General features: G+C 40.2%; 1 protein-coding gene across 17 annotated transcripts in view; it reads right to left on the bottom strand.

Annotated features, from left to right (window-relative positions):
• Positions 1-211: 211 nt before the first annotated feature.
• Positions 212-10,877, bottom strand: part of auts2a (activator of transcription and developmental regulator AUTS2 a) — a 365,030-nt gene continuing 354,364 nt past the window's right edge. For 10 of the 17 annotated variants that reach the window (XM_077242564.1, XM_077242572.1, XM_077242566.1 and 7 more), the window contains 10 exons: positions 9,844-9,888; positions 8,805-8,900; positions 7,745-7,816; positions 7,399-7,428; positions 6,871-6,942; positions 6,538-6,679; positions 6,023-6,103; positions 5,476-5,559; positions 2,982-3,231; positions 212-2,756 (listed from right to left, as the gene is read on the bottom strand). In XM_077242564.1, coding sequence (XP_077098679.1) covers positions 1,538-2,756; positions 2,982-3,231; positions 5,476-5,559; positions 6,023-6,103; positions 6,538-6,679; positions 6,871-6,942; positions 7,399-7,428; positions 7,745-7,816; positions 8,805-8,900; positions 9,844-9,888 — 2,091 coding nt within the window. In that variant the 3' untranslated portion in view covers positions 212-1,537. The remainder of the gene's footprint in view (positions 2,757-2,981; positions 3,232-5,475; positions 5,560-6,022; positions 6,104-6,537; positions 6,680-6,870; positions 6,943-7,398; positions 7,429-7,744; positions 7,817-8,804; positions 8,901-9,843; positions 9,889-10,877) is intronic. The other 7 variants (XM_077242568.1, XM_077242574.1, XM_077242570.1 and 4 more) reach the window with 2 other exon arrangements.

Raw genomic sequence — 10,877 nt, 5'->3', positions numbered from 1 at the left:
GCCAATCAGTTGGTTCAGAAAAGTAAAAGCACTTATATACCACTAATCATAAACATAAGCAACAGTAATACTAGTGCTTGCTCTAAATGATGCTTTCAGATTTGGCTTAGGTGTATTGATTAGAAGTATAACAGTTCTTAAATCTCAACCTTACATGTATGTGCACTTTTTATGATGGGAAATATTGAGAAACAGAAACTTTAGGACAAAATTAGTTCACATTTTTTAATAACATGGCACAATTTACATAACACAAGTTTAACTGAGGAGCATGCTGTCGCCTCACCCTTTTTTTGTACATGATCTAGAAAGGACTTTTTTTACGTACATGATAAACAGCAAAAAATTTCTTACAATCTCTTTGCAATACGTATCGACTACCCACTACTGCTTCAGTGGACATTTTATTGTTTGATTTTAAGAAAACAAAAAAGTAGAGAAAATTAAAAAAAGGAGAAAAAAAAGCACTGCACAACATCTGAATTTCACAGAGTTTAAAAGCGCACAACTATCCCTCCCATGGACTACTAAAATATATCTCTGCTCATTAAAAACAAACTTCCATAGCTTACAACTCACTTTATCATTGTGTAGATACATAATATTTTAATACACAGTTAGACCAATAGGGAATTGTTCTGCTTTCTGTACTCAAATATGTCGTGACATGAAGGGTTGTGTTGTCATGTTTGCACAGTCTTCAGATTTAGAGGTAATTCAGCTAATTTAGGTTTTGTTAGGTTCCTGAAACATTTGTGTATTTGTAAGGATTGTCAACACAGATTTTTATTATTATTTATTCTTCTTTCTATCTTGACAAACAAAAGCTTGTTTTTGGATCAAGAATTAGGGAATATGCTTGTCAGATTGAGCTTCAGTGTGAGTAATACTCATTGCTGAAAATCCCCTACTAGGAACAATCTTGTAAGTCATGTGTAAGCATGTACTGTTGCTTTGAAAGGAGAATGTGAGGGTTCAGTAGAGACTGGGAGTCCTCAGAGAGAGCCCACGCATGAGTTGCATAGTTGAAAGAAGGGATGTGGTCTCTTGGACAATATGATCCTTCAAAACCATTAATATGCAGCATTAAACTAAAACCAGAGCCTGTGTACTCACTCTCCTTTTGATCACTGCCCACTATGTACAGCATTTCAAAGTAAAGCTTTCATAACACCCATTTGCATATTTGTACCTTACATTTTTTTCCCTCAAGGGGAGAAAAACAGACTTTGCACATATCTACATAGTTTTGCCTTTTGTCAATGTATTGAGGTACCTGTACATTCCAAAATCATCTTTTCCATGATGGAGATCAAACATTTGTCCACTTGCTCAAGATCAGTGTACTGTATATGTTTAAGTATACACATCAACGCAGGAGCTAACAGGATAAAAGAGCATGAAAAAATCTCAGTCTTTTGTACAAAAACAAAAACGCAACACACAAAAATCAGTAATGCACAATCCGATATATACACCGATATAATACAGCCTCAAGTGCTTGCTTTTGAGTTCCATTATAGTCCATCAGGGGGTCTCACCGCGCCTCGATGTCTTTGTGTGTGTGTGAAGGGGGTCTGTCTCTAATGTCAGTGCCAAGTGGGGTAGTCCGTCTGGGAGACGTGGAACGTGCTCCCATTGTTGGGATAAGAGGGGGTGGGGCACTGAGTGATGCGGTGGGGGGGGGTTTGTTGAGGATTCCGTTCTGGGCGGCAGCGGCCACAGCAGAGGAGGGGCTAACACGGGGGTAGTGCATGCTGGGAAGTCCGGGGGCCATGAGACCAGGGTGTGGGAGATGTCCATCTAAAGCGGGGTGATGCATGGGGTGCAGACGGCCCTGCTCATAGTCCTCTCGGAGCATGTGCAGACGTTCCCTCTCTTCTAGGTGTGCCCGCTCTTGTTCCCGCCGCTGTTCCAAGGTCAGTCCGTGAGGGTGGTCTCGGTTAAAGTCATGAGGCTCACGGTCTCGGTATGAGCGCTCTGCATCATACAGCCGTGGCGCTGCTAACCGGTGCAGAGGGTCATTCCGTAGTAGCAGATCCCGAGCTAATGGATCTCTCCGGTGGATGTCGAGGCCCCGGTAAGGGTCCCTCATGGGATCCCAATGAAAGGCGGGATAGGGAAACCTCTCTGCCCCTGGGATGGGACTGATCCCCATAAAGGGGGCCACCATACGAGTCCTCTCCAGACTACTGATACTGTTTATGGGATGCATGCTGGCCATGCCCATGGGTACCGGCATTGAAGATGGAGGGTGGAGAGCAACGGGAGGAGGAGGTGCTTGTGACGTGGATCTTTGTTCTGGTGTTCTTTCCGTGGGACAGTCCTGTTCCTCTTTCCTCTCTTCTTTCACCTTCACCTCACTGTTTTTCTTCTCATAGGAGATCTCAGCCTTCTTCTCCAGAACATCTCGAGTCAACCCGCCGTTCACCCGATCTACACCTCCTGGCCGCATGTAGGGTGACGCTGTAACCCGATTGGCCGGCTTGTCTTCAGAAACTCTGCCATCGTGGATGACGGAAATGTCCTTGTCACTGTGGTGATTCTCCTTCCCCTTGTGCTCATCTGTGTGTGAGTCTTTCCAGTCTGAGTGCTCTCGTTCTCTCTCACGATCTTTGGGCTTGTCCTTGTCCCGAGGCTCGCTGGAAGAGATGTGGTTCCGGGAGGGCTCAGATGACCGAGTGTGACCCAACAGAGTGAGAGGGTTAACAGGAATCGGGGATTGGTGATTCTGGTGCCTCTTCTCAACAGGTTCCCTAGAGGTGAAATGGACCATTATTGTTTGGATAATCAACAGTCTGCTGTTCATTAATCTACAATAAACCTCTCTTCAGGCTGACACAAGACCTCCAATCACCTTCTATGTTTATTCTGCAATAATGACCAGCTGATAATAATACATACATAAAGAAAAACACTTCCTAGCTTTGACTAATAACATCATGTGATTCTTATGTTAATATTCACACAGCTCTACACACCGTTCTTTATCGTCCTTGTTAACTGATGAATCCCTCTTGTCCAGGTCACGTTCTCTTTCCCTGTCCCTTTCTCGTTCTCTCTCATGTGAGCTGACTGATGCGCTGCGTTCTGAGTCTCCTGGTTTGAGCCAGGGAGGTGGGGTGGGAAAGGATGGCGGAGTGCGGTGGAGTCTGTTCCATGGCTCGTGGGGTCCACTGAAGTGCTGTTGTGCACTGGGTGCATCTTTGTGACCAAATACAGAGTTGGGTGCTGGGAGATGGAAATACAACATGGTGAAATTTAAATTATGTTAATCTCTATTTCATGCAAATAGTAATCTTTGAATTTTTGATATCAGATAATAACAGTTGTAATGTCCTTTTAACCTACAATTAGTTGTTAAAGGCAGGGTAGGTAATTTGTTTCTAACACACTTTTTGCCAAATTTGTTTAAACTGTCTTTATATACCAATACATATCTAAAATGTAAGTACTCTGAAAAGGAGTTTATACAAATAGAGTGTCTGTAGTCCTCTCAGGGCTGCAATAAACACAGCTCATTATTCCATTCAGACCGAGTGCTCTGATTGACTGGGCGACTGTCACTCTCCCTCGCTGCTATGGCTACCAGCCCTGCTGCAACAGGAGCTGCCCACATGCGCGCACTCGGTTGACTCGCTCATTATGGAAAAGGAGGGAATTTTTGCCTTGTTTGCCTGTGTTCACTGTAGATGCAGGTACAGGCGGTACTGTGAATTTTGACTGCTCTTTCTCTGCCATAATAGTGAGACTTTGTGGCTTGCGGTTGGTACGCACCTCTCCTCTTCCGAAATGAGCGAGTCAACTGAGTGCGCGCATGTGGGCAGCTCCTGTTGTAGCAGGGCTGGTAGCCATAGCAACGAGGGAGAGTGACAGTCGCCCAGTCAATCAGAGCACTCGGTCTGAATGGAATAATGAGCTGTGTTTATTGCAGCCCTGAGAGGACTACAGACACTCTATTTCTATAAACTCCTTTTCAGAGTACTTACATTTTAAATATGTATTGGTATATAAAGACAGTTTAAACAAATTTGGCAAAAGGTGTTTTAGAAACAAATTACCTACCCTGCCTTTAAGTAAGGGATAATGCACATCCGTTGTTATTGCAGAATAAACCCTGACAGGGTGATCAGGAAGGGGTTTACACTGCGATAACAACTGGCTGGATGTACATAATCCAGTTTATTACATGGCTACTTGCCACATAAGTAAATAATTAGACATGAAATATTGATCTGAGTCGAAATATTTTATTAGCTCTTTAAACGCAAACGAAAAGCTTCTGCGAAGACAGCAGTTGCTAGCAAGCGGCAAGTTCAAACTAGATGGACATTTAAGGGATACGGTACATTCATACCACTTATTACATGGTATTTCACCACATAAATAATCATGGGGACAAGAGATATTTATTTGAGATTAAGTGGTTTTAACACTACAACCGCCACGGGGTAAAATTAACCCATGGCTGTTTTTCAATTGTAGATTTTAAATAAAATATCCAAGTCTCATAGTCATTGACTTTTGATAAAATTGTTTAAACAATTTTTAACAACAGGGGATTGTAAATGATAAAACCAGATTAAAAACGGGACATTTATACCTAAAACCGCCAGCAGGTAAAATGTACCTATATAATGCCTTTATTTTCATGCTGTGTTTGAGCAACGTGTAAGCTTACTGTAAAAAGTCACACAACACACGTTAAAATGAAGACATTTAGCCTACTCATAAATGTTCAAACTTTGGAGTATTTATACATTTTTGTTTTGCAATTTTTATCATGTATTGTTCGCTACTGTGTTGAAGTCTGCCCATTTCCTGAATTTTTTATTACACAACAGTACAAAAAGATAAAAAGATAATTGATGACTAAAAAATCTATAATTTAATGACTTTAGACATTACTTTGTGAAGACAGTTGCATGATACAGTCACATAATATAATTTTTTTAGCCATATCAAAACAGAAGTCATGTGCATGTGTAAATTTTACCCGCTGGTGGTTTTAGGTATACAACGACCCCTGGCGGTTCTACTGTTAAAGTCATACCTTTTTGTTATCTTATAAACCATTACAGTGTACAAAACAATTTTTGCAAAACGGGATTACATTGCAAAACAGCTGCATTTGGATGAAACGAGAGAGTGAGTCTGCGATACAAGATGACAATTAAATAACTGTACACAAAATATGGATTTGAGTTTTAATATTTTATTAGCTCTCCAAACGCATAACTCCACGAGGAAAAACGTTCCTAACGAGCATAAAACGCTGACTTCAGTTACCCGGATGAGCCTGTGTTATCATTTTGTTCCGGTTGTTATCGGGAGATAACATACCGCTGGATGACGCGATTGACCAATCAGAATCAAGTATTCCACAGAGCCGTGTAATAATGAGATCTATCTGAATGATAAAAAGTTGACTGAAGGTGAAATTTCTAATAAACAATTTGACTAATTGACACTCACTGAGTGCTGGGTTTCCCAGCCCACCAAAAGCTGCAGTGCTTAATGAGGCCAGACCTCCAAATGAAGGCGGTCTGCTGAAGGGCTCTGACAATCAAAACAGGAATAAAGAATCAGTCAATGAACAAACGATTGTGAGATTTACCAATGAACTACAGCTTGTTTCACTATAGAATGTTAACTTTTCACAATGAACCAGCTTTTAACCGAGTCCTTAGTTCACAAATGAACAGATATATCAACACGTTTTAGCACTATGCACTGACTTTCAAAGAAGTGTTCAGAAACCCTTAGTCCAGGGTTGTCCAAGCCTGTAGAGTTTAGCTCCAATCCTAATAAAACACACCTGAACCAAATTATCAAGGTCTTCAGGATCATTAGAAGCTTTCAGGGTAGTGTTGAGGATTGTTGGAACTAAACTCTGCAGGACTTTGGCCCTCCAGGAGCAGGAATATTCCTGCCTTAGAATACACATTTCAGCCAGTAATTGACTGCACAGTGACACCTAGTGGAGGAGTGTGAACGTGCATGTGTACTCTTGTTAGCTTACCTAAGTGGGGTGCTGGGGTAAGAAAGTTGCTAGGATGATGTGGATGGTGTCCGAAAGGTGCAGCTGAGGGATGCGTGGACCCTGAAACAAAGACAGACAGACCATTATGAAGTTAATTCCACTATTAAAGCAAGCCTAATGGTCTTGGCTACATAATAACAGGCAAAAACTTCTTTGATGATACATCCTGACAGGAGTGTAAAAACAGTCAAACACAATGCAAGCAACATAATAAAATTAGAATGTTCTCATCAACAAAGCTGCTCTCAACAAAGCATAGATTGCTTTAATTAAATGAAGGATTGTAGTTTTGTTACTTCACTCGCTTGTAGTACAGTTGGATACTGCATGTAAAGAGTACTAAGAAATGGGGATTAAAACAATTACAAATCTTTTAAGGATAAAATAATAACATAGATTAGTGGTTCCTCACTGAAAAATACTGGAAGCACTGCACTTAATCTGTATAGTGAGAGTGATCTCTCTGAACTCTAAGATTTGGAAAATCCACTTACCTGCTGCTGAGAAAAGCGATGCAGGTCTTGCCAAGTCATGAGGGTGATGGATGGCTCCAAAAAGGGTGGGACCTGGGGGTCGACATAGGAACTCTGGTTTGAGGCCAAAGTCCAGCTTGTGTGGGTCAACCTGCATCTGCTGCTGGAGAAGGCCAGGTACAAGAGAGAACAAATGTGATACCCCTCTCAGAGTACCTCAAAAATTAAGATTGTATTATGTAGTTCAGAGTTAACAGGAGGAGAAAGAAGAGAGCCACAAAGAATATTTCTTTCCATATGTAGTGATCGGAGGGTGCAGTAAAAGTGAAATCAGGTTATGTGTGCAAATCTCACCTTTACTTTCTGTTGGTGATGGTAAATTTGCCAGGCTATATGGACATGCATAGCACACCACTTTCCTGGTTTCTTTGGAGACAGAAAGGTTTTCATGTTTAGACATGACTATATTCATGTTAGTTTCATTTTAATAATCTAAACCTTTTAAGCACTTTTATAACAGAATATCGCGTACATCTGACAAGATTTTCTACAATGTTATGTAATACTGTTGAGCACTTTTAAAGTGAAATTTAACTTAAAATGTTCATTTCAAGTTTCTTTGCTTATTCCCATATTTTGGGCATGGCTGCAAATTAATTAAGCAAAATGTCATTACAAAGTGTTTTCAGATAAGGGAGTCATATAGTGTCTCCTATAGACTCTGAAATGAGACCGTTGAGTCCCAGCACACAGCTAATTAAAGAGACTGTGGAGCGGAAGGCAGGTGCTCAGTGTAAGGTGGGATTAAACTGTAATGAGCTTTTACTCTATTTCCTTCATAGTCCTGTGGGGAAACAAACTGAACTGATAAAGCAGTCTTACCCTGAGAACTGGCCGGAACGGATCTGTCAGCTAGAGAGGAAAGGGAAAAAGCGCGCAAGTGAGAGAGATTAGGGACACAAAGCTGTCAGTCAGGGCTTTTAATTAGCATCCGAGCATCACTTCATCACTGACCAAATTAAAATGTTAAAATTTCCCTTTCTAATGAAGCATTTCGTGGAATAATTAGGCCAGAATTTAGAGTATTCCCCTTCCTATCACTGCCTGCATACCAATGTGGACAACAGTTTAACATGACTGACAAATATGATGGTTAGTTTGCCAGTACTAGTTTAAAAACCACAGTCACCACAGTTTGTATGTTGCAAACTGTCTTTGGAGTGCTTACCCGAGGGTCTTTCTGAAGAAGTGTGTGTGGGACGGCTCCAGGCCTGGCTGCCACGTCTAAAGGATTTGAGGTCTATAGTGTACAAAAACAAAAAGTAAGCATTCTCAGCTTATCATTGGCCTTATCTCAGTGACCTTATGATTTCCGCGATAAAGAAAACGCAGACGGAATCGCAGAATGAGGTCAAAGAAACGGAATTTACTGTATAACGCAGAATTTCACAGATGTTGTCACATTTTTGATGAATAAATAAAAAGCAGGTCAGTACACTTTAAATCAAATCACAATATAGACTAGTGTCTGTGAATATTAAATCGCAAAGAAATTATTTAAACATGAATCCTGCATATTCTGCGTAGAATGAATGGTGCGGTTTCATTACCCCCCCCACCCCCCACATACACACACACTGAAGCACGCAAGGTCTTCACAGCAACCAGCGAAAATAAGTTTGGTTTAACTTGAAGAAATTGTGACAAATATATTACTGTTGTACAGTAGAATTTAGCTACTTCTCAAAGTAATAATAATACGAACGCTAATAATAATAAAAATAATAAATTATTATTAAAACTTTATTTTTTAAATATAAAAGTTTAATTTCATATGATTAAAAGATAAATTAAATTACTGTTTTATTCCTTCATTTGATTGCCAGAAAAATTGAAATACATAACACAGAATTTCGGAAATAAAAATAATTTTTCTTAGAAGTGTTATTTCTTAATTAATTAATTGTTGTCGCTATGAATTATAATTAAAAAGGAAAAAACTGAATTTGGGAAAAAATAAAATGGATTTCACAGGGCCCTAGATACTGAAATCTTCCAGTATCATCTCTCACTTACTCAAGCATTACTGTACACGTTAAAAATAACATATGAAATTGATTCTCTATTTATACTATACCTATACATAAAGAAGTAACAGACTGTCTGAGATCTGTTTATGTTTAGCCAGATCCATTCCATGTGTGCAGGAGTACACTCAGAAGAGCACAGGAGGTTAGTTTTGGGAGTTGTCTTGACATTCCGACATTTAGCGTTTAATATTGTGATACCTTGGGCTGGAACGCTCCCTGCAGAGATCCGAAGGGCCCTGTCGGTGGGATGACGGGAGGAATGCCAGACACCGCTGGGGGGTAAGAGTGGAACAGCTGAGAAAAGAAAAAGGATATAAGACACAGTTACTTCAAGAGGTTCTTGTTTGATCGTGTCAGCTGTTTACAGTTATACAGTGAGACCAGAGCCTGCAGGTCGCTGTACAAACTAACAACTACACAAGATCAGCTGCTTCTTCATCCCTCTTCATTACATAGTGCATAACAAAGCGTCATAACAAGAAAATACGCACCATGTGAAAATAATTTACAACAATGTTTTGCTTTGTTTTTCTCTTTATAAATGAATAAATGAAAGAAAGTGACTACAAAGCACCTATTCTGCTCCATATAATGATACAACCTTCTTCTGACCCTTGGCTGTTGTGACATTCAACATTTCAATTAACAGCAAGATGAATTTACAAAATGGGTCACTCTCTAAACCTGCTCTGATAGCAATGACTGTTATTATCACAACGCACTGCATAATGCATGTAATTACTGCAGAATGTGTGTGTTTGGGTGGGTGTCACAAATGAATCATTGCTAAATGGCGACTCTGTAATTGAAGGGCAGAGATCAAATAAATTAAAGTTGCATTAACCTGTTGAACACACAGGCAGAATAAAACACATTTTATCTCTAGCCCGATTCCTGCAGTATCCAGCAAGGCATTTCAGTAAAAACGCATCCTGCAGCCAATCTGCTTAATACATTTTTTTAATGAAAATGTGTGCCCTTAATACATTTAGAATGTAGTAACGTTTAAAAAAAAAATAAAAGTATAAGGCACGTGAGAGGCCTATTGTAAATATAACTATGGCTGCGTGTGGTACCTAAAAAAGCCCTAATCTGTGACCCCTATTGCTTAAAACACCCATAATATAAAGTATGATGAAATTAAATGAAGTAGAAATAAAAATGACAATGACCACTACACTAAACAAGAAGAAAAAAAGCCACCACAGCAAATTACAAAAATATGACAAGGACTCACGCTGTGTCTGTAGAAGGGGTCCACTTTAGTTGGGTATTTGTCGAACTGCAGAGGAAAGGAGAAACAGAGCTCAGTACACACAGGAGTCTTTCAGGCCTACAAACAATTTACTCCTGACAAATATCTTGTGGGGTCATGTGGCTCAAAACAAATACCAAATGCTTTAATATGCTCTTCAGAAAAGTGTGTTTGGTTGGCAGTAAAATGGTCTCTGCCCTGTTTAATGAATTTTAGCACAGAACAGAATGTAGCCCTGCATTATTCCTGCTGCCCCCATCCAGAATGTTGTTTTGCGTTTCTCGTTAATATGTATAACTCAGCAATTCTGCGAGTGGTCAAGTAGAAGCCAGTCGGCTGTCTAAAAATAGCCCTATAAACAGCTCATTTAATGAGGTTTGAGCGGTCTAATTTGGATCCAGAGAGAATGTTTCCCACTCGTGAGTAAACAATGCGGCTCTCAAACTAGTTTTATACTCTCATTAGCTAACAGAGCGCCATTCTCAGAGGGTTTTGAGCCTGGCATGGTTCAAAAGCCACTTTTAAGCCTCTGTGGGCACTGTGGTTATGATCGAGCTGTGTGTGGGAGTGTCTGTATGAAGCCTCAAATCACTAATCAGCTCTGCTGCTTGCCAACCAAAAGCCCTCAGTCAAAACTCCACCAGACCAAAATGATGTCATTAAACTGGGAATGAATAAACTAGTATTAAGTTCTCAAGGCTTGGCTGGAATAAAAATGTATTGCCAGTGGCTCTGACTGCCAATTCTAAAATCAGGGCAGAGAACAGAGGGTGGAGAAGCATGCCAGAGAAAAACAGCAGTTTTTCAACAGAAAAGCCACATTGTGGCAAGAGAGAAACGTTATGATCGAGAAAGCGAGCCACTACCGTGGCTCCCAGTGTTTACTGAATACTGTACCATACACGTTTATAATGCAGCAGTCGGTACGACACATACACATGCACACATTTAGTAGTTACCTACAGTGTTCCCACAGTTTTTGACAAATTTCTATGATTTCTGATGACTCATGGATT

This window comes from Siphateles boraxobius, unplaced genomic scaffold (assembly GCF_051911475.1).
Source record: "Siphateles boraxobius isolate OS27281-9 unplaced genomic scaffold, OSU_SipBor_1 25, whole genome shotgun sequence".
NCBI lineage: Eukaryota > Metazoa > Chordata > Actinopteri > Cypriniformes > Leuciscidae > Siphateles > Siphateles boraxobius.
Note: the sequence above shows the minus strand (reverse complement) of the source record. Positions and strands in the feature narration are given on the sequence as shown.